General features: G+C 34.9%; 1 protein-coding gene across 6 annotated transcripts in view; it reads left to right on the top strand.

Moving 5' to 3' along the window:
• The window catches only part of RICTOR (RPTOR independent companion of MTOR complex 2), a 127,695-nt gene that overhangs the window by 45,240 nt on the left and 57,622 nt on the right, over nt 1-24,833 (top strand). For 5 of the 6 annotated variants that reach the window (XM_027092723.1, XM_027092724.1, XM_027092726.1 and 2 more), the window contains exons 4-8: nt 1,288-1,352; nt 2,443-2,574; nt 8,267-8,330; nt 13,180-13,306; nt 16,680-16,849. In XM_027092723.1, coding sequence (XP_026948524.1) covers nt 1,288-1,352; nt 2,443-2,574; nt 8,267-8,330; nt 13,180-13,306; nt 16,680-16,849 — 558 coding nt within the window. Of the gene's footprint in view, nt 1-1,287; nt 1,353-2,442; nt 2,575-8,266; nt 8,331-13,179; nt 13,307-16,679; nt 16,850-24,833 lie in introns of those variants that run through there. The other variant, XM_027092728.1, reaches the window with a different exon arrangement.

A 24,833-nucleotide genomic window follows, 5' to 3' on the forward strand; every position in this document is an offset into this window, starting at 1 on the left:
AGAGATTTGGAAATTTCTGTTTTCCCTAAGCAGGGACGCAAATAAAACCACCCTTGAACAGCAAGAGTGCTGAAATCAAAGATAAAAAAATCTTGAAAGGAGTCTGACCAAAAAGGATAAGACCTTCAAAGGAGCCAACAGTAAGACTCATATCAGACTTGTCAACAAACAATGGAAGCCATCTTGAAATTGTTTTAAGAAAAGAGCAAACCTAACAATTTATATAAATCCAGCAAAATGTCCTCCAAAAACATAAGTGGGAAAAAATCATTTCTGGACAAACAAAAACCAAGAAAATCCATTGCCAGCAACCTTGGCTATAAAACAAATGAAGATACCAATAAAACAGATCAACAACAATGAACTGAGGATTCTTTAGGCAGAAGAGAGAACATCCCATAAAGGTACCACTGGAGTGAAGAGTAATGGAAGTGGTGAATTTGAGAGTAAATATAAATTGATATTGACTAAATATTAACTAAAAATAAAAATAATGTCTTGTGGGGCTTAAAAGATAGAAAAAAAAAGTGAAAGGTGAGAGGAGTAAATGGAGTTGAAGTATTGGGGTCTCATATTATTGAGAACATGGTAAAGTAGTAATTTCTGTTAGACTGTAATAAGTCAAAAATGCATGTTGTAATCTCTGTGGTAACCACTAAAAGAATATAGTTTTTTTCCCATAGATTTATTATTTATTTTATTTATTTTTGGCTGTGTCAGGTCTTAGTTGCAGCATGTGGGATCTTCATTGAGGCCTGCGGGATCTTTTGTTTCAGCGCGCAGGCTTCTCTCTAGCTGTGGCGTGTGGGTTTTCTCTTCTGTGGTTGTGGTGCGTGGGCTCTGTAGTTTGCAGCATGTGGGCTCTAGTTGAGGTGCGTGAGCTCAGTAGTTGTGGCGCGCAGGCTTAGTCGCCCCGTGGCATGTGGGATCTTAGTCCCCTGACAAGGGATCGAACCCATGTCCCCTGCATTGCAAGGCGGATTCTTTACCACTGGATCACCAGGGAAGTCCCAGGAATAGTTTTTAAAACAGTAAGAGTATGGAGGGGGAAAAAAGAATAATAAAAAACAGCTGGTTAATTCAGACAAAGGCAAGAAACCTAGAACTGTCAGGTCAAATAAACGATAAGATGATAGAAATAAGTCATATTTAGACAGTAGAATCATATATTTTTCAAAATTTTATTAGAGAAAAATACCTTTTTATTCCAGTCTAAAAAGGTAATGTATGTAAATAAGCAAAAATACATGCTTATGTTTATGCATACTTGTTTTGTTTTTCTGACAGCTGCTTTGTGATATTGGCCACAATGAAGAAAAACTGGGTTTTAACTATGAAGATATCATAATTTGGTAAGTATAGTTCAGTTGCCTTCCTCATCCCTTCTGGATCTTAGTAATTTCAGTTTTAGTAATTTTAAACTAAAAATAGAGTATAACACGTTGTTTTGATTTTATAGAAACAGTTGTTTGAATGTTAGAAAAATTCAGGATCTCCAGCATTTTTAACTGTTATCCTATTGTTCTTACTGATATTTTGTAATTATCAAATATAAAGAACCAAAGCTAATGTTTTCGAAAAGTACCTGGACTTCTACAGTCTAAACTTCTAAGTTAAATCGCAGAATAAAAGTTCTCATATTATTCCCAAGAGCAAGAAGAACCTGTACAGTTATCTCTAGATCTCACCTAAGACACAGTGTGCTATGGCAAACTTGATTTGCTCAAGCCCACGAGAGGCTTAATGTTACAGTTTCATAGCCATCGTTTTGGCATCGTTTAAAATTGGTATAGGGCTTCCCTGGTGGCGCAGTGGTTGAGAGTCCACCTGCCGATGCAGGGGACACGGGTTCTTGCCCTGGTCCGGGAAGATCCCACATGCCGCAGAGCGGCTGGGACCGTGAGCCGTGGCTGCTGAGCCTGCGCGTCCGGAGCCTGTGCTCCGCAACGGGAGAGGCCACAACAGTGAGAGGCCCGTGTACCGCAAAAAAAATAAATAAATAAAAAATAAAATAAAATAAAATAAAATAAAATTGGTATAAGTAGTTTCTTCCTACTGTCATTTTAAAGTATTTTTATTTATTGGTTTAAACCAATGATTCTTTGGGAGAAGTGAAACAAGTAGGTAGAGGGGGATAGACTGTAGAGGCATATGTGATACAGCTTGAAAAAGGCATATTTAATTTCCCACTGTTTATATAAAATAAACTACAGAAGGTAGAACAAAACTCTTAACATTTTCTTGATTGGTAGGAATATACCAAGGAGACAAAAATTAAAAAATAACGTTAGTGAAGTTCCATGGCTTACAGTGAATGATTTTTATATATGTAAAATGACAAGTAGCTTTGCTTATTTCAACTGAAGAAGGATTTGGTATCATAATTTTATGTGTATTTGAAACTCATGCAGCAAGACTTTTTGTTTGTTTGTTTTCATATAGCTTGCGGTTAGCTTTATTGAATGAAGCAAAAGAAGTGCGGGCGGCAGGGCTACGAGCTCTTCGGTATCTCATCCAAGACTCCAGTATTCTGCAGAAGGTGCTAAAATTGAAAGTGGACTATTTAATAGCTAGGTAATTTTCTTAGAGCTCCCTATGTTTTTATATGTTTTTTAAAATCGTGTATTAAGTTTTAGCATACCTACCATAAAGTATACACATTTTTAGTGTAAAGCCTGATAATTTTTACAGGTAGATACAACCAATTACCCTATTATCCTGAGTAAGATATGGAACATTTTCAGCATCCCAATCAAGTTCCCTTGTGTCCCCAGTCAGTAGGAAACATTACTCTGACCTTTTTCATCCTAGACTAGTTTTTCCTATTCTTGAGTATCATATATTGGAAGTATACATTACTCTTTTCTTTCCTCAGTGTTATCTGTGAGATTTATCCATGTTGATTTAAGAAAAAAATTTCTGTGTAGTATTTTATGTTGTGAATAGAGCACAATTTATTTAATCCATTCTGTTGATTTTTTTCTTGGTTGTTTTCAGTGTTTGGCTATTTTGAATAAAGCTGCCCTGAACATTCTTGCACAAGTCTGTTGGTGGACGTGTGCACTCATTTCTCTTAGGTATATATGTAGGATTGGAATTGCTGGGTGATAAGTTTTATGTTTATTTAACTTTAGTAGTTACTGCCTAACAGTTTTCCAAAGTGATTGTACTGATTTACACTCCTACCAGAAATGTTTGAGAGTTCCAATCCCTCCACATCCTCATCAGCATTTGCTCTTTTCAGTTTTTAATTATACCCTTTTCTGCTGTGGTTTTCATTGTGAGTTTCATTGTGGTTTTAATTTCTGTTTCCCTTTCATTTGCTTGCTGACTATTTGGATATCCTCTTTATCTTTTGCTCATTTATAAATTGGATTGTCTATCTTTTTGCGTAGGAGTTCTTGGTATCTTCTGGATATGATTCCTTTCCAGTATATGTATTGAGAATTTCTTCTCCAAGTCAGTCTACCTTGTCTTCTTACTCTTCTTAATTAATAAAATCCAATATAGCAGTCTTTTATTTTATAGTTAATGTTTTTGGTCTCTTTGGACGATAATATCCTATTTTTTCTTCTAAAGTTTTTATTCCGTATATGTTGAAATAGGTGTTAGGTCACAATTCATTTTTATCAATATCCAATAAATATTAGAGGCATTTAGTGAAAAGATTCTCCTTTCATGTCTAAATTAGTTTCATTTTTGTTGTAAGTCAGGTAACTGATAAGTATGTTTCTGGTTTTGCTTTCCCTATTCTCTTTGTTTGGTCTATTTGTCTATTCTTGCTCCATTTTCTCCCTGTCTTAAATGACTGCATCTTGACAGTAAGTGTTGATATGTATTAGTATAAGTCCTCCAGCTTTTCCTCTATTTTGGGTTCTGTATTTCCATGTGAATTTTAGAAAATCAACTTGTCTATTTCCATAAAACTTTCCGGGATATCTATAGTAATTGCATTGAAGCTCTGTGTTAATTTGGGGTGAATTGATATCATAATAATATCGAATCTTCCAAACCTTTATTTATTTGGACCTTTAATTTCTCTCAACATTTTGTAGTTTTCTATGCAGAGAGGTCTTGCACATATTTGTTAGGTTTATCGTAAGGCATTTATTAGATATAGTATTAATGTAATTAAAATTTTTCTTTTTCATAGTTTTTGCTGCTAATATATAGAAAAATAATTGTAAGTTTTAATGTTTTTGTGTATTCTTATCTCGGTGATCTGACTAAATTCACTTTTTAATTCTAATTGTTTTTAAGGTTATTTTAGAGTTTCTGTGTACATTAGCATTAATTGCAAATGATGACCCTTTTATTTCTTCCTTCCCAATCCTTATATTTTTCTTTTCCTCACCATATCTCACTGGTTAGAATATTGCACTGACTAGAAATGGTAATTGGATAACTATGTTTTGCTCCTGAGCTCAAGTTGAAAGTGTTCAGTATTTTGCCATTATTTATGATACTTGCTGTAGACTCTTAGTGGATTTCTTTATATTCCTTGTTTGCGTTCCTGAAGTAAACACCACTTTTTAATGATGTCTTTTTATTTCACGTATAACTGTATTGGGTTTGCTAATATTCTGTGGAAAAATTTTTGCAGTTATGTTTATGAGAGGTATTGGCCTATATTTTTCCATTGTTCTAATATTCATTTTGGTTTTGGTATCAAGAGTATGTTTATAAAACAACTAAGGAAATGTTACCCCCTTTTTATATTCTCTGGAAGAATTTATGTAAGAACTTATGTAAGATATTGCTTTTTACCTTACATGATTAGTAGAGTTCACCGGCGAATCTGTCTGGCCCTAGGGTTTTCTTTTTTAGGAAGTTTTAATATCATGGACTCAATTTTTTTTTATTTTGTCTGCATTGGGTCTTTGTTGCTCCACGTGGGCTTTCTCTAGGTGTGGTGAGCGGGGGCTACTCTTCATTGTGGTGCATGGGCTACTCATTGCAGTAGCTTCTCTTGTTGCGGAGCATGGGCTTTAGGCATGTGGGCTTCAGTAGTTGCAGCACGTAGGCTCAGTAGTTGCAGTGCATGGGCTCTAGGGCAGGAGGGCTTCAGTAGTTGTGGCACATGGGTTTAGTTGCTCTGCGGCATGTGGGATCTTCCCGGACTAGAGCTCGAACCCGTGTCTCCTGCATTGGCAGGTGGATTCTTAACTACTGCGCCACCAGGGAAGTCCCCCTGTCAGTTCTTGCTTTATATATTTTGAAACTTTGTTATTGCATTCATATTTAGAATTGTTAAACCTTCTCATTGGGCTAATCCTTTCCTGGTTATGAAATGTTTCTCTTTATTCCTAGTAATACTTCTTTTATGAGTGTTCATGTTATCTAATGTTAATATAGCTATACTAACTTTATTTTATTTAGGGTTTGCACAATATATCCTCTTCAGTCCTTTCACTTTCTTTTTTTTTGTTCTTACATTTAAGTTTCTCTCCCGTTAACATCATATAGATTTTTTTAAATCTAGTTTGACCATCTTTGTCTTCTAATTGGATTAGACTATGTCTAGTGGTTTTTTATATGCAGGTTCTATGTGCTTTATCTAATGTAATTATATTTATGAGTTTGTCATCTTGCCATTAGTTTTCTCCTATATTTGACTTTGCTGTCTTGCTGTTCATATTCTATTTGTCACGTCTATTCTTTGGTCTTGCATTGCTCCTTTTTTGTTTCTTTGGGAATAATCAAGAATTTTTTTCCTCTTCTGTTAATGTCTTGGTTTTAAAGCCTTTTCTTCTATTAGCAGTTGCCCTAGAGATTACATTTATCCTTGATATGTTAAGGTTTACCATTTTTATTACAGCCAGAACAATGCAGGAAACCTCTTCCAGCTTGACCACCAGCTCCCCTCTGCCATATTTCTACATATATTTGTAACCCCACAGGATAGTCCTGTTATTGTATTAAATTGGAACTAGTGATATTTACCTATGTTATTTACCTGTTCCAATATTCTTCCTTCTTACATTTCCACCCTTTTATCTTGGGTCACTTTCTTGAATTTCCTTTACTATTTTCTCATAGTGTAGGTATACTGGAGTTGAATTCTCTCATATTTTATTTGTCTATAAATCCTCTATTTCCCTTCCCATTTGAAGGGTATTTTTTTGACCAGTTACTATTTTTCAATGCTTTAAATAAGTTATTGTCTTCTGGATTTTGTTTTTTTTTTTGTTGAACAGTAAGTTGTCTCTTCTTGTTGCTTCTTTTTCTCCTTTGGCTACTTTAAAGGTTTTTTTTCCTGTTACTTTCTCTCCTATCCCCTGGTACTCCAGCTATAGAGTGCTGAATCTGTTCACTGTGCCACATGTCTCTAATGCCCTTACTGTATTTTCAATCTTTGTTGTTGTTAATCTTTGTGCTTCAGTGTTGTTACTTTCTACTTACATGTTTTTTTTTTTTTTTGCGGTACGCGGGCCTCTCACTGTTGTGGCCTCGCCCGTTGCGGAGCACAGGCTCCGGACCACAGGCTCAGCGGCCACGGCTCACGAGCCTAGCCGCTCCGCGGCATGTGGGATCTTCCCAGACCGGGGCACGAACCCGTGTCCCCCGCATCAGCAGGCGGACTCTCAACTACTGTGCCACCAGGGAAGCCCTCAGTCTCTTGAATTTTTAATTTCAGTTATTGTATTTCTGTGATTTATATTTTACTCTTACTTAGACATTCTAGGTCTCTGCTTTATTTTCTTGAGCATAATAATCATAGTTATTTATGACAGTTCCAGTATGTGAATCACCTGTGTTCTGTTTCTATTATCATTTTCTTTCCTTGGTTTTTGGTTACTCAACCCTTTGTTTGTTTTAAAGCATACCTCATATTATATGTGATTGGATGTGAACATTGTATGTTAAAAGTTTTTGGCTCTGGATCATGTTATTTTTGGAATGTTGGCTTATCACACTGATTGTGTTAAAATTTGTTTTTTTTTTCCTTTGCCTTTGCTCTAGGAAGTGGCTATATGGAGTCTCAAGTGAAAATGTAGATATTTAGCAGAACCTCTTCATCCCGAGCAGCCTTGAGCCCTAACATCTTTCTTAGAATATTATGTACCTGCTAAAATTTCTGCTCAGTTCCTTGGCTTCTCAGCAGTAGCTTTTTGCTTGGTTTCTTGGACTTTAACTCTGCATTCGTACAACATAGAAATTGGCAAGTGCATTGGAAAGGGGATGGCACGCAGATTCTTGCTTATACTCCTATTTTCTTTTCTTTGAGATTTTTTCCCCTCAAGTCCCAGCCACTTTGGTTGCCCTAAAGTTCAGTCTGTCTCTCCAGTACAGGAAGATTTTTGCTTTCTTTTAGGATTCTGTTCCCCTAAAACTGGGGCTTGGCAGGTGTCCCCAGGGACAAAGCCTGAGTGGATATGGAGCTTGTGCTTCTCTTTCCAGGGATTATTATCCATTGCCCTTTTAACAGTTGCTTTACAAAGTACTATATTTAGCCTTTATAGTTATTTTTGGCAGGAGGATTGGTCTGATCTGTTGTGGCCAGAAATGAAATTATATGTCTATTTGCTTCTTATTAAAGTTGTTTTAGATTAATTATATTCAGATAGCAGAAATGCTTTTGAATAGCAAACTATCTATGTATTGGTATATAAAGTATTGATTAGAATTGTGAACTGTCTAAACATAAGTAAAAATGAATTATTCTTCCACATATACCAAAGACTCTTTAGAAATTGAATAATTTAGTAAATTTTATAGAGAAATGTCAGTTAAGTGATATATGAGCATTAACTTTTGAAGTACAGTCACATTTCAAATTATATTTTGGTAAAATAGAATTATTGTGGCTAATATAAGACTTTTAACTTAGTTATAATGTTAAATTTAGGCTCTGGTTAAAATCACAATTAAACTGAAACATAGGCTTGGAAATATTTCTCCTTCACAATTTTAATAAAGTATCTGTGAACTTTATCAAAGATAGGTGAATATTTTTTCAGTAGATTTCTGATATTTTGCTTTATAAATATGCTTATTATTTCTGTATAGATATATATAATTCTATAAATTGCTTACTGTATTCTTCTTTCCTGGAGTTTTAAGTGAAATAGTTTTGAAATGTTTTATTATAATAAGTATTTATCACTAGAGATATTAAATAAATATTTGCTGGTACTGAAAAATAACTTGTATTAACATTTACAAATACTATATTGACATGAACATGGGTCTGATCATGGTATTATACAAAAAAATTGTTTAATAAGATTTTTATCAATAATTAAATATTTTATGTATTATTTAGGTGCATTGACATACAGCAGAGCAACGAGGTAGAGAGGACACAAGCACTTCGATTAGTCAGAAAGGTAGGCTCTATGTCTGAGAGTAAAGGCAGATTTATGATTTTCATGTTAAGCATTTTACATTTTTAGATTTAGACTGTGAAATCTTTCTATTAAAATTGAAAGACTGAATTCTCATTAAACATTTTTATTTTGTTAAAATTATATGAGTTAAATAAGTATTAAAACTTCAAGATAAGCATAAATATGTTGTGTAATTATTCTATGTGGGTATAGCTAGGTCAGTATTTTTTATAAAATGTTTATTGTAAAGAATATTTCTTCCTGCAGTAGGCATATAAATGAAATTACTGCTTTTATGTGTTATTGGAGAAAGAGGATTACTTGCCCCAACCCTTATTTTTTCTTAATTATATGCTTGGAGTTAATTCTATTAAATGAATGTCAAAAATAATTACAGGCTGATTGTTTTGAAGATGAATTTGGATACATCAGTAGGCACTTGCAATAAACAATTCAGGCCATTGTACGGGATAAAAGGTCAAAATCTAAACTCTCCAAGAGAGGGTGTTGAGGATAATCCATAATGCTTCTAATGAGAGAGGCCTTCCAGGAGTTTTTTTATTGTTATTTAATGTGATGTGATGCCCTAATGGCAGAGGAATAGAGTAAACTGAGAGTTAATTTGGTTAGGGTACAGTTTGTGTAAGAATTTTATCATGTTTCATCATAAAGTATCATGTTTCATCTTAAAAATTCATAAAACTGATGCAGTATATGTTTGTTTTAATGTAAAAACATCTAAGATTATTTAACAGTTAACTTTTTTAGCTCTTCTCCTTTTTTCCCACCTTTGAATACAGTGCGTGCTCCAGAATTGCAGACTGTTGAGTTTGTGCATTAACTAGATCTCCTCTTTTTCCTTTTTCTTCCAGTTGTTCAGCTTATGGTTAGTAATAGTACCCACAGGTGAGCATAGTAAGGAAGAAGTAAATGGATGAGTTGTCTTAAAAGAAGTTTGCAGTTCTAGTTAAGAGTGATATTGGAGATAGATTTAAAAGATGTTTGTTATAGGGTAAATTGTTATGTTGGCACCGTGATTTGACTCTTCATATTTAAATATAAAAATTAGGTTTATGATTTTTACTTATACATACAACCTCTTCTACTGCATGATTTTGAGAATTCAAGATAAGAAAACAAAATTTGTTTCTGAAGAACCTAGAATAACTCTTTGGTTATTTGAGTTATATATATGTCAGTATTTATCATACTAGGAATTAAAAGTGAGAAATTTAAAAATATATTAACATATTAAAAAATAACAAACTCATTACAAGTAAACATAAATAACATATTTTTATAAAAATAACTATATTTTCCAAAAATAAAGTTAATGAGTAGAGTGGCATTATTTTAGATTTATACAAATTTCTGTAGTGTTTGTCCTGATAGAAGGTACCTGGATTGTCATATTTGCTTTTGTATTCAGTCTCTTGTGATTTCACATGCAGTGGAGCCTCTGGAAAACTTCCATATGTACTTGTGAGAGTAAAAAAGACAAATAATGTCTTTGAATTACTACGAAAATAGTTTTCACTTTGCAGAATCTGAAAATATCCTCAGGACCCTCAGTTTTCTGGACCACACTTTGAGAGTTGCTGCCTTAGAAACTGCGTTAAGATGAAAAAAGAACCCCAAATGGATTAAATTAAATTCAGCTTCTTTGAATTATTCACTAAATATTTTATTTCTGTTTTGTACAGTGTTTTGTACAAGTTACAGTGTAATTTATAAAATAGCCCAGTAAAAATAAACAGACCCTTGAAACAATTCAGAAATGCCATAACAAAAATGTAATTTTATTTTGTTATCTTTTGAAGAAGGCAGATATCATTTGTGGATTCAAGGGCGGGAAAACTGCTTGTACCTGGTGGTAAAATACAGGCTCAAAGGTAGAGTTATGTCACAGGATTCCTCCTTGGGTTAGCTAAAAACAGAGTAAAAGGGAAAGCAAGGTTGCTGAATGAACAGTGGCCTCTATTGGCCAGAGGAACTATAATTTCACTAATACTTTTAACAATTGAAGCACATATTTCTTTTTTTCCAGCAACATCTTGGCAACTGAGCTAGTAGAAATTAATGTTAATAATATAATTGCTAGGTCACTGTGGATTCTTTGTATGCGTTCAGAACAGTTTTAAAATTTTCTGTGAAAGTAATAATGTTTTTTAAAGGAAAAGCAAAAACATTTGTTGCTTTAGGATAACTTGCTTTATGAATAATTAAGGAATACTCATGTTACTTTTTCTTCTCTTTCACCTGTTTCATTCATTTAGGAGATTTTGTTTGTTTGCTTGGTTTTTTTTCAATGTCTCTGATTTTTTCATGTCTCTTTCTTGCTCTAATCCAGGCAATCCTTCCTGATTCTTGTCTCTCTCATTATCTGTATTATTTTCACACTAGTCAGCTCTTGCTACTCTTTATCCAACTTAAAGTTTTCTTACTGCCTGCCTAATTAAGCCATTATTTTCTTCATATATCATTTCTACATTCATGCAATACGAGATTAATATATCACAGATTTATTTTTTTTATAGCTGAAAGGGATTCATTTAAAGGAATCACTTGCCCTTGATACACAGCAAGATATTGTCAAAGCCAGCGTGAAAAGCCCAGTTCTCCAAATTTCCAAACCTACACTGGCCCACAAATCCTTTTGGTATTAAGCACAACCTGCTTATCTTGGCATTCAGAGCCCACTTTTGGGGCAACCAATTACGACCCGTCTCATTATGCCATTATATGTGTAGACAAGCTGCCCTCCACCACTGCTGTGATCACTGCTTCTATCCTGTTCTTTTCATGTCCACCCCTTTCTATATTATATTCATCTTTCAGTCTCAGCTGAAATTTAAATATTTCCCTTAGAGAACTCAGTGTTTCTCTCATTCTTTTATAGCAGTTCTACAAATTTATTACCTACTTATGATCTTTGATTTGTTTTATATATGTCTGTTCTATCATGCAAAAAAGATGATTAAACTTTTATTTCAGCAGAGACTAAATTCTGTGACTTTTCCCTCATTGATTACTCACTGATTTACAAGAAAAGTATTCTCTGATTTACACAGAATTTAAGAGTTTCTTTGTGTATATTTTCCCTGAAAAATAACAAGAGTGATTTCATTTGTAAAAACTTTAAATTACCGATATCCATTTCATAGCTCTACACTTGAGACTCATAGAATAGAATTTTATACTTGAAATTCTAGAAATCATCGGATCCTATACATCCTCATTTACAAATGAGGAAACTAAGGCACAGAGAGGATTGGTTTGCCAAGGTAACAGTTTATTAATGGCAGATTTGGCCCTGGAAGCCGGTTGGTCTGGCTTCTAGCCAACTCTTTTTAAAATACATTACATACGTCTTATTGTCTTGGGAATTTTTCTTACAAGCCCCTTGTAAGTATAATAATAGATCAGTAAGTATTAAAATACAAATTAATATCATAAGTTAGAATTTTCTCACTGAGGAAGATCAGTTTCTTATACCTCTTTTCCCTTTCCTCTTCTTTCTTCTCCAACATTTTTGATTAATGAAAAATACTGTTTAGAAACAAATGTGAAAGTTTTTGTAAATTCTAAGGTTATTAGACATCTATTTTATGGTTGTGGAACAGTATTCTATAATTTCATTTGAAACTTGTCATATCACATAATGCTGCTTAAATGATGTAAACTATTTACAAGTACTCTATCCAATATAGATCTCTCCTTTGAACCTCTATAGGATTTAACTGGATATTAGTTTAGTTATATTGTGTCCCCTAATTTTGTCAGAGTATAAGTCTTATTTTTCAACAGGATTATAAATAGTAACACCCAGGACAGATTAATTATCCCCAGTATTTATCACTACCCAAACAGAATAAAACATTTTCTTCTACTCCCACTCCAAGGACCTGCTATTTTGAAATACTTCATCTACCAAATAGTCTTTTATTTATTAAAGAGTAGTTAACTACATAATTTTTCTTTCTGTTTTCCAAACTGAAGATACATGTTATCTGTTTTCCGTATTCCAAATATGTTATTGCCAATTAAACTTTTCATTTAAAATGAGATTCAACAAAAGTTTTTGTCACCAGAGACATACTGTTTCCATCATAGTTTTTGAAATATTAAAAATAGATTATGGAGAGACTGCTGCCTGCCTTGAAGTAGCAAATAACCATGAGTGAGCTGCCCATGACAGGGACCTGAGGGCAACCTCTAAGAGCTGAGGGCAGTCCCCATAACAACCAAAAAGAAAATGGGGACTTTAAAAAAAATAGATTATGGATTATGAAGTTTGCCTTTCAGTATAGCAACAAGTGAGAGACATAGGGAGATGATGAGACATCAGTTGCAGCAATCAAAGTAAGAATGAGGACCCAAATCAGAGTTTGATGGTGGAAAGAGTTGAGTTAATGAGGTAAATTGATAGGATGTAGTGGTGATAATAAATGGGGAAGGAGTCAGGAATGTAGTAGTACAGTAGTATGTTTGCAGGTGTTGTCACCACTGATTTACTTTGTCTAGTTACTGAAAAGTTGTTTAAAATAGTGTTCCTATCCTAGAGGAGCTTAGAATCTCAGAAACATTATATCTTGGTAGTCAACTAATTTATAGTCTGGACTATTAGGGAAAAAAGCCAACACTTTTTTCCATGGTAATGATTATTAACATTTATTGCATCAGTTATTAGTTATATTAGTCCTTTGACATGTTCATTTGAAGGAGAAGATTAAAATTAGTGCCTGGATCTTATAAATATTCTACGGTCTTAAACACTTCAGTCTGAATAAAATAGGTTTGAAAAATGCATTATGAAGTAACTTCTTTTTCTGATTTCTCCCTGTTACAGATGATTACTGTGAATGCTTCCTTGTTTCCTAGCTCTGTGGCCAACTCATTAATAGCAGTTGGAAATGATGGACTCCAAGAAAGAGATAGAATGGTTCGAGCATGCATTGCCATTATCTGTGAACTAGGTCAGAATTTTCTTTGAGTAATGAAAATGTAGTATTTTAGAAAGAATATATAACACTTTTTAATGCCTTTAATACATTAATTCTTTAGGTATTGGTAAAAAGATATGGAAAAAGTAGGACATTTCTGATAAGGAAGTAGTGGACTTGTTGTTTAAACAGATCATTTCAAAGTGACATTAAAATTCTATAAATTTTAAAGTTTTACTCATCATGAAATTTAATATATAGGAATTGTCCAGATTCCAGTAATTAGAATAAAATCTCTTACAGTCTGGCTCTCAGACATTAATTAACCACATTGTATCTTGATGTGAGTGCAAAACAACAATTCACTCTACATTAAAAAAGAATTCTAAATGAAAAAGGATTTAAGAGTTAAATGGGGAAAATATGGGGGGGGAATGGATGACTATCTGATCACGTAAGGAAAAGGAGTTTTGAATTATCAAAAGAAATCAAACAGATTTCAGCAGCTGTAGATTTTATTATAAGGAGATAAGAAAACATGTAGTACCAGAACAAAGAAAAAAATAAATGTAATAAATAAGTTCTTTACCATGACAGGTAAAGAACTTACTTATATATAGATCAGTAGGAAAAATAAGTAATTCTCAAAGAAATGCATGGCTAGTCAAAGTATTTTAAAAGTTCAACCTAACTTATAACCAAAGATATATAATTTTTAATGACAAGAGAAGATAATATTTTTCCCCACCAAAAGCAGAAGTGGTATAGGTTACATTCACTCTTGATATGATAAATAAATGAATAACAAAAGTTTAAAGAAACAAAAGAGCCAAGCCTTATCATTGAGAGTCTAAAAATACTGTCCACAATACCTGTTGATTTAGAGAAAAAGTCAGAAATTTGATTAAGGAAATTTTGAAAAATAATAAAAATTTGACTACATGTCAATGTATGAGATGCCTGGAAAGTTATATACTCGAGTTAACTTCTCACTATAAGATGCTTTTATAATTAAGCAAAAAGTAATGAAAATAAGTGAGCGAACCCAAGAAATAGAAAAAGAAGAAAAAAAATAAATTTTAACATAAGCAGGAGGAAAGCAATAATGATTCTGAGTCTTAGAGAACAAGATAGATTATTTAATTTAATCTGTGTTAACAGAAGAAGAAAAAATGATACACAGGCAAACATACACTATTTGAAAAATGCAAAAGTCAGAGAAAAGATTAATAGAATGAGAAAGAGAATTAATAGGAGTTTTAAAAATTATGAGATAATTTTTTTATATATTTGAAAATCTTATTGAAATGAATGGGTTTTCAGAGAAAATTTTAATATCCAGTTGACTCAAAAGAGTAGAACACGTGATGGATCAAAAACCATAGAAGTACTTGATGAATTAATTGCCTCCAAAAAGAGTCATTTAGTTAGTTTTGTCTTAAAAAAATTGTTTCAAGGAACAAATAATTCTCATATAGTATAATCTAATTGAGAGCATTAAAAATATGGAAATTTACCAATTTTAATTTAAATGAAACTAGCATTTTATATACATAAACACACAGGTACGCACATACACACAAATACATGCATACATAAAATGAAATAATTAGAATGCTACTATGTTAACATTGTAGAATATTCATCTCAAATCACCACTCATACTCTTTTTTTAATAAATTTGTTTATTTATTTATTTATGGTTGCGTTGGGTCTTCGTTGCTGAGCGCAGGTTTTCTCTAGGTGCGACGAGTGGGGGCTACTCTTCCTTGCAGTGCGTGGGCCTCTCATTGCAGTGGCTTCTCTTGTTGCGGAGCATGGGCTCTAGGCACATGGGCTTCAGTAGTTGTGGCATGCAAGCCCAGTAGTTGTGGCTCACGGGCTCTAGAGCACAGACTCAGTAGTTGTGGCGCACGGACTTAGTTGCTCTGTGGCATGTGGGACCTTCCCAGACTAGGGCTCGAACCCATGTCCCCTGCATTGGCAGGTGGATTCTTAACCACTGTTAAGCCACCAGGGAAGTCCACCAATCATATTCTTAATAGTGGATCTCTACAAATACTACATCATTTTAAAAGCTCTTAATTAGCGTTTTAACCAGGTTAGCAAGACAAAATAATAAATGAGTTTTACATATTGGAAAGAAGGCATCATACATAGTAGATGATATATCTAGAAAACTCTGAATCAACTGAAGAACAACTTCAGTAATTCAGTACAGTGGAAACCTGAAAATATAGATTTAATAGATTTATTTTGTGTTTCAGCAATAATCCGTAAACATAATGGAAAAAAAATGATACTATTTCCAAAGTAGACAAGAAAACTATATATAACAAATAGAAATAAGAAATGTGGAAGACGTGTGTGTGTGTTTAGGGGGTACATTTCAATTTGTTTAATTGATTTTCAAGAAGGCAGAGCTAATCTATAGGTAGAAATGAGAATATTTGTTGCCTTTGTTGTGGAGGGAGACTGAAAAGTGGTGTGAAGGAACTTTCTAGGATGATGAAAGTGCTATACCTTGATTGAGCTATTGGTTACAGGGGTATAGATACTGTTCAGAATTTATTGAACTGTACCATTAAAATCTGTGTATTTTACTGTAAGTAATTATACCTCAATTTAGAAAAAACGGAGAAGAAACCTAAATCTAAAGTTCAACCAGAATAAACAGGAAAAATTCAACTATGGAAAAAAAAACATTTTTGAAAAAGATTAAATGGAGGAGAAGGCAAAGATTTTTTTCTCATATTTTAAAAAAGTTAAGCTGGCTTATTAAGGGAGAAAAAAATGAAAAAGAATCAAGGGTTGCAGACCCTGATACATAGAAGACTTCAGTATATCAAAAGTATGAAAATCAGTTTGGAAAGCATGCTGGGATAGTTGAATAAACATTTGGGAAAAAATGAGCTTATCAATATTAAGCCAAAGTCTGTTTCCTGACAGATTGAAAACTGAAATGTTAATCATGAACTCATTTAAAACACACACGTCGGTGTGCATGCATACAGAGAAAATGCCTGATATTTGAAGTAAGGGAGGAGTTTCTGAGCTTAAAATCTAAAGTTAAGTTACAAATCAGATAAAAGATTTGAAACAGATAAAAGGCTAATATTCCCATTATATAAAGAACTCCTTGCAATTGATAGGAAAGAAGAACCATTCAGTAAAACATGAACAAAAGATATGAAAAAATTCAGAGACATTAAGAAACAAATCAGAGTTTTGGAAAGTATATTCAGTGACTCTTATTAGGTAATTTATCCACGTGTCCTTTTAAATGTCATTGACTGGAAAGTTTTTCAAGTCAGAAAGCAAATTAAGTATTAAAATCCCAGATTTCTGATTACATTTTATTAATTATCCCCTATATAATATATTAAGTTTTTCTTTTTTATTTTAGCACTTCAGAATCCAGAGGTGGTGGCCCTTCGAGGTGGACTAAACACCATCTTGAAAAATGTGATCGATTGCCAATTAAGTCGAATAAATGAGGCTCTCATTACTACAATTTTACACCTCCTTAATCATCCAAAGACCCGACAGTATGTACGAGCTGACGTAGAATTAGAGGTAGGAACTTTAATATTCTTTCTAGTTTTAAAATATGACTTTAAATACATACTCTTACTTTGAAATTTTAAAGTTAATATGCAGCACAGCATTAATTATTAAACCTAAATTAACTAATAAGCTTGGCTTATCCCAGCAGTATTTTATAGCTCATTCAGTTTGGACTGAATTGAAAAAATTCTCAAGAATATTTCATCAACATGTAAAGTGAAGTTTATTTTTTTTTATTATCTATGAAAACTTGACTGAGCAAATTAGAGCACAAGTAAGGTTTCATAGACATTTACATATTTATTTAAGAAGACCATTTCTTTTTAAGGATTATAGTATGTTAATTGTGTGTGAATAGCTCCTGCTAATTATATACTATTTATTTATTAAACCATGCTAAAACTCTCTGAACTTGGAGACACTTGTTGGCAACTAAAGACCATATATAATTGAAAGAAATAGAATACATATCTTTTTTAAAATACTCTACAATTTCTTTTTTTTTTTTTTTACTAATTTAGTTTTTTTTTTTTTTTTTTTTTTACAGTTGGTCTAAAATAGTAAGGCTACCATATGCCCTTTTCTATAATAAGTATGTAGTAGAGGTTGGAACAGAATTATCACAAACTGTATTCTTTTTTTTTTCCCCCTCATTTTTGGCCATGCCCCGTGGCTTGTGGGATCTTAGTTCCCCTGACCAGGGATTAAACCTGGGCCCTCGGCAGTGAGAGCATGGAGTCCTAACCTCTGGACCACCAGGGAGTTACCACAAAATGTACTCTTATAGTTTATTTGTGTGAATGTATTACATTGTTGTCCATTGCAGATATCATTCAGAGTAAGTTTAAACCAAGGCTTTATTTGGGTATGAAATTATGCAAATTATAAAAGATTTATTGTTCCCTACTTTGCCTGTTTAAATCATTTTATGAAACTTGTCTTAAATGTTATGGTTCTGGTTTTATTAGGGCTACTAGAAATATTTTGAGATTATAAAATTGACATTAGCCTATATCACTAACTAACAAATTTAGGTACAATATTCTCCTTAATAAGTGATTTTAAATACATTATTCATGGGAATCCAGTGGGAATAAGCTGGCATTTTTGATATTTTACAGTGTATTTCGATTTAAGTTTTTTCTTTATCAAGTGGAGAAAATGATATTTTAAGATTGGAGAGATGATTGCAATAAAGGAAGATATTGTATATAGGCCTGGTTTTTATTCCTATATAATTGTGCAGCAGATTAGTAAAGCCTTTGTGTAAACGAAAAAACCTCAAAAAGAATATGGTAGATATTTAAGTACACAACTATATTTGCATAAGTTCTTTAAAGCCACAAATGTTCTTTTTTTCCTTAACAAGATCCCCCTAAAGTATCATAGTGATTGAGAGCATAGACTTCAGGCTATGCGGATCTGGTTTTGGATTTTTGTTCTGTAACCTACTAGCTTTATGATTTGGGGCAAGTTATTAGCCTCTCTTGGACCCATTTTTTCCTAGGTAAAATAAAAGTCATGATTTTTACCTTAAAGAATTATTGTGAAGAATAAATACTATAATAATAATAGTAGTAGTAGTAATAGCAGCAACTAACACTCTTGTAAAGCTTATAATGAGTTAGGCAATATTTCCAGGTGCTTTACATATATTCATTCTAATCTACATAAATGTTTTATTTAGTACCTGGCACATAATAAGTATTCAATAAATACTGATTGCCTTGGATATTAATCATTATCATCTTCTACTTTATCATTATCTTCATCCTAGAGTCTGCTGTTACAAGAATATTGTCCTCAGTTTTATTAATTATATTTATAAATTTTCACTCTAACTTGATAACTTTGGTTTGTCTTTTCCACCTACAAAGGAGCTATTTTCATTGCTACTGTCTCGTTAGGCCCAAATCTTTCTTCTGTTAAAAAAAAAAAATCCCTTTTAAAATCTACCCTGGCTTCTATTTCTATAATCTGTAATATATTTTGACCTCACACAGGAAAAAAAAAAGGTACATTTAATATGATAATGTTATTAGAATAGGCAGTCAGTAAGGATTGTAAAATTGTAATTTTAATTTTTTATAGTAAATTTTAAAAACAACGTATTTTTTAAACTTCAGAGTAGGATAGTGTAGTTCATAGCATCTGCTATGGAAAACTAGAAAAGTTGAATAATTATGGAAATCATATATTTAAAGCAGTATAGAGCTGTGAAAGCAATAAGGACCAGAGGGAGTGAAAAATCTAGAGATGCCCTTGGGGGCACTGTAGATTTAGGCCACAGGCTAGAGGTTAAGAATATGACCTAGGCCTAGGTAGAAGACCAGACTATTTGGCAGGCGAATGTGTATGTGGAGTGACAAGCCTAGAGATGTGAGAAGCCCGCAGATCAAGTCTGATTTACCCTTCTAGAAGTTTGCTGAGATAAGAATCTGTGGAGAGCAGAAGTTAAAATGTTTCCACTGAGGAAAACACAGTGGAATAGGCTATGGTCTCCTGTGCATAGGACACAGAGGCTTCCCAGGAAGGGGGTTCATGGGCAGAAGTGGAAAGACCTCTAAGAAGTAGTGAATTTACACTGATTATATGCAGTTGCTTTTTTTTCCCTGGGGTCACTTACTGATCAGGACATAATTAGAAGTTGAAAATCCAGGTACGCTTTTCCTAGGACCTGAAAAATCAAAACAGCTTTTGGCAGTTATGTAGTATTCAAGTAACAAACTGGGTATTTCATAGCCGATTTCCTGTTCTTGACATGTCCCAAATTCTGAAGTAATTGTGGATGAGTGCCTAAAGATCTAAGTTCAAAACTTATGAAGTGTGTAGAAAAAATCCCCAATTTCTCACTGCTAAGGAGGAAAAAAAAAAAACTTGCTAAAGTCTCTTGAAAGTTTTGGAGATCCATACTTTAGAAACACAAGAAAACCAGGGGTACACTCAAATCTTAACAAAATTGCAGCATAGTTTAACTCAGTTGGTGACTAGGATAAGCTCATCAGTCCCTTTAATCTACCTGACTAACAGAGGAAAGGATAAACCGTCTCTGATGGAGATAACATCACTTGGAACCTTTAATAAAATTTACAATGTCTAACATTCAGTCAGAAATATGATTGAGTGTCATACAAAAAGACATGAATATGTAACTGAAAACTCAAAAGAAAAGAAATTCCATAGAAGCATGTCTACAGGTGATCCAGATGTTACAGCTAGAGGGAAAAGACTTTAAAACAAGCATGATTAACTTGTTAAGGAAAATGGAGAAGAAGAAAATAGATGAAATAATGGAGAATTTCACCATATAATTGCAGTGTGCAAAATGAATCAAATGGAACTAGTGCAGAAAAATATAAAACCTGAAATTCTGAACTCAGTGAAATTAAAAATCCATTTTGGATGAGAAGATATCATTAGTAAATTGAAATAAAAGTCAATAAAAATATCAAGTAAAACATTGGGGGCAGGGGAAGAGAAAGGAAATGAACATAACAAAAGGGATAAAACATAATTGTTGTCTTTGGAGAAGAGAGAGAAAATGAGCAGAAGCAGATATCCAAAGAAGCAGTGGTCAAAACTTTTGTTTCTAAAACTGATGAAACTTCATAAAGCTCAGAAAACTCAAGATAATACAAAGAAAACAACATGTACACACATCATGGTAAGGTTGTCAAAAACCAAGATAAATAAAAATCTTAAAATCAGCTTGAGATAAAAGACTCTACTTTCAAAGGAACAACTCTGACAGCTGATTTCCCAACAGAAATAATGGAACCAGAAGACAGTAGAATGGCATATTTAGAGTGCAGAAAGAAAATAATGTCAACCTACCTAGAGAAAATGTCTTTCAAAAACAAAGGTAAAATAAAGATTTTATAGACTAAAGAAAAATGACCCAAGGAAATTTAAAGAAACACTATTCTTTCTTCGATTCCTTGCCTTTATGTCATGAAGACAGTAAAGCAGCCTATGGTGAGGCACACGTGGGAAGGAACTGAGACCTTTTGCCAACAATTAGCACGTTGTGAGTAAACCATCTTGAAGCAGATTCTACAGCTTCAGTCAAGTCTTGAGATGACTGCAGCCCTGATCAATATTTTGACTACAACTTTATGAGGCACCCTGAGCCATAACTGCACAATTAAACTCTTCTAGATTCCTGACTCACAGAAACATTGTGAGATAATAAATATTTATTGTTTTTTAACAAATGAGACAGAGTACAGGAAGATGGTGGAAGAGTAAAACATGGAGATCACCTTCCTCTGCACAGATACACCAGAAATATATCTACACGTGGAACAACTCCTACAGAACACCTACTGAACGCTGGCAGAAGACCTCAGGCCTCCCAAAAGGCAAGAAACCCCCCACGTACCTGGGTAGGGCAAAAGAAAAAAGAATGAACAGAGACAAAAGAATAGGGATGGGACCTGAACCAGTGGGAGGGAGCTGTGAAGGAGGAAAGGTTTCCACACACTAGGAAGCTCCTTCGCGGGCGGAGACTGTGGGTGGGGGAGGGGGCAAGCTTCGCAGCCGCGTAGGAGAGTACAGCAAGAGGGGTGTGGAGGGCAGAGCGGTGAGATTCCCACACAGAGGATCAGTGCCGACTGGCACTCACCAGCCCGAGAGGCTTGTCTGCTCACCCGCCGGGGCGGGCAGGGCTGGGAGCTGAGGCTCGGGCTTTGGTCGGAGCGCAGGGAGAGACTGGGGTTGGCGGCGTGAACACAGCCTGCAGGGAGTTAGTGCACCATGGCTAGTCAGGAGGGAGTCCGGGAAAAAGTCTGGACGTGCCGAAGAGGCAAGAGACTTTTTCTTCCATCTTTGTTTCCTGGTGCGCGAGGAGAGGGGATTAAGAGCGCTGCTTAAAGGAGCTCCAGAGACAGGCGCGAGCCGCGGTTAACAGCGCGGAAACCAGAGACGGGCATGAGACGCTAAGTCTGCTGCTGCCGCCAACAACAAGCCTGTGTGCGAGCACAGGTCACTCTCCACACCTCCCTTCCGGGGAGCCTGTGCACCCCGCCACTGCCAGGGTCCCGGGATCCAGGGACAACTTCCCCGGGAGAACGCACGGCACGCCTCAGGCTGGTGCAACGTCACGCCGACGTCTGCTGTCACAGGCTCGCCCCACATCCGCACCCTTCCCTCCCTTCGGCCTGAGTGAGCCAGAGCCCCCGAAGCAGCTGCTTGTTTAACCCCATCCTGTCTGAGTGAAGAACAGATGCGCTCCGGCGACCTACATGCAGAGGCAGGGCCAAACCCAAAGCTGAACCCTGGGAGCTGTACAAACAAAGAAGAGAAAGGGAAATCTCTCCCAGCAGCCTCAGAAGCAGCAGATTAAAGCTCCACAATCAACTTGATGTACCCTGCATCTGTGGAATATATGAATAGGCAATGAATCATCCCAAATTGAGGAGGTGGACCTTGAGAGCAAGATTTATGATTTTTTCCCCTTTTTCCTCTTTTTGTGAGTGTGTACGTGCATGCTTCTGTGTTAGATTTTGTCTGTGTAGCCTTGCTTTCCCCAGTTGTCCTAGGGTTCTATCTGTCCTTTTTGTTTTCCTTTTTAAAAACATTTTTTTCTTAATAATTATTTTTTATTTTAATGCTTTATTTTATTTTATCCTCTTTCTTTCTTTCTCCTTTCTTTCTCTTTTCTTTCTTTCTTTCTTTCTTTCTTTCTTTCTTTCTTTCTTTCTCTCTTTCTCTCTTTCTTTCTTTTCTTCCTGCCTCCCTCCCTTTCTCTCTCTCTCTCTCTCTTGCTTTCTTTCTTTCTTATTTTTTCTCCCTTTTGTTCTGACCCGTGTGGATGAAAGGCTCTTGGTGCTGCAGCCAGGAGTCAGTGCTGTGCCTCTGAGGTGGGAGAGCCAACTTCAGGACACTGGTCCACAAGAGACCTCCCAGCTCCACATAACATCAAACGTTGAAAATCTCCCAGAGATCTCCATCTCAACACCAGCACCCAGCTTCACTCAACGACCAGCGAGCTACAGTGCTGGACACCCTATGCCCAACAACTAACAAGACAGGAACACAACCCCACCCATTAGCAGAGAGGCTGCCTAAAATCATAGGTCCACAGAAACCCCAAAACACACCACCAGACGTGGACCTGCCCACCAGAAAGACAAGATCCAGCCTCATTCACCAGAACACAGGCACTAGTCCCCTCCACTAGGAAGCCTACACAACCCACTGAACCAACTTTAGCCACTGGGGACAGACACCAAAAACAACGGGAACTACAAACCTGCAGCCTGCAAAAAGGAGACCCCAAAGACAGTAAGATCAACAAAATGAGAAGACAGAAAAACACACAGCAGATGAAGGAGCAAGATAAAAACCCACCAGACCTAACAAATGAAGAGGAAATAGGCAGTCTACCTGAAAAAGAATTCAGAATAATGATAGTAAAGATGATCCAAAATCTTGGAAACAGAATAGAGAAAATGCAAGAAACATTTAACAACGACCTAGAAGAACTAAAGATGAAACAGGCAACGATGAACAACACAATAAATGAAATTAAAAATACTCTAGATGGGAAAAATAGCAGAATAACTGAGGCAGAAGAACGGATAAGTGACCTGGAAGATAAAATAGTGTAAATAACTACTGCAGAGCAGAATAAAGAAAAAAGAATGAAAAGAACAGAGGACAGTCTCAGAGACCTTTGGGACAACATTAAACGCACCAACATTTGAATTATAGGGGTTCCAGAAGAAGAAGAGAAAAAGAAAGGGACTGAAAAATATTTGAAGACATTATAGTTGAAAACTTCCCTAACATGGGAAAGGAAATAGTTAATCAAGTCCAGGAAGCACAGAGAGTCCCATACAGGATAAATCCAAGGAGAAACATGCCAAGACACATATTAATCAAACTGTTAGAAGTTAAATACAAAGAAAACGTATTAAAAGCAGCAAGGGAAAAACAACAAATAACACACAAGGGAATCCCCATAAGATTAACAGCTGATCTTTCAGCAGAAACTCTGCAAGCCAGAAGGGACTGGCAGGACATATTTAAAGGGATGAAGGAGAAAAACCTGCAGCCAAGATTACTCTACCCAGCAAGGATGTCATTCAGATTTTATGGAGAAATTAAAACCTTTACAGAGAAGCAAAAGCTGAGAGGGTCCAGCATCACCAAACCAGCTTTACAACAAATGCTAAAGGATGTTCTCTAGTAGGCAAGAAACACAAGAGAAGGAAAAGACCTACAATAACAAACCCAAAATAATTAAGAAAATGGGAATAGGAACATACATATCGATAATTACCTTAAATGTAAATGGATTAAATGCTCCCACCAAAAGACACAGACTGGCTGAATGGATACAAAAACAAGACCCATATATATGCTGTCTACAAGAGACCCACTTCAGAGCTAGAGACACATACAGACTGAAAGTAAGAGTATGGAAAAAGATACTCCATGCAAATGGAAACCAAAAGAAAGCTGGAGTAGCAATTCTCATATCAGACAAAATAGACTTTAAAATAAAGAGTATTACGAGAGACAAAGAAGGAGAGTACATAATGATCAAGGGATCAATCCAAGAAGAAGATACAACAATTGTAAATATTTATGCACCCAACATAGGAGCCCCTCAATACATAAGGCAAATACTAACAGCCATAAAAGGGGAAATCGACAGTAACACATTCATAGTAGGGGACTTTAACACCCCACTTTCACCAATGGACAGATCATGCAAAATGAAAATAAATAAGGAAACACAAGCTTTAAATGATACATTAAACTAGATGGACTTAATTGATATTTATAGGACATTCCGTCCAAAAATGACAGAATACACATTTTTCTCAAGTGCTCACGGAACATTCTCCAGGATAGATCATATCTTGGGTCACAAATTAAGCCTTGGTAAATTTTAGAAAATTGAAATTGTATCAAGTATCTTTTCCGACCACAGCACTATGAAACTAGATATCAATTACAGGAAAAGATCTGTAAAATGTACAAA

Source organism: Aethalodelphis obliquidens, unplaced genomic scaffold, assembly GCF_003676395.1.
Source record: "Aethalodelphis obliquidens isolate GAN/ISIS:26980383/991018 unplaced genomic scaffold, ASM367639v1 scaffold80, whole genome shotgun sequence".
Taxonomy (NCBI): domain Eukaryota; kingdom Metazoa; phylum Chordata; class Mammalia; order Artiodactyla; family Delphinidae; genus Aethalodelphis; species Aethalodelphis obliquidens.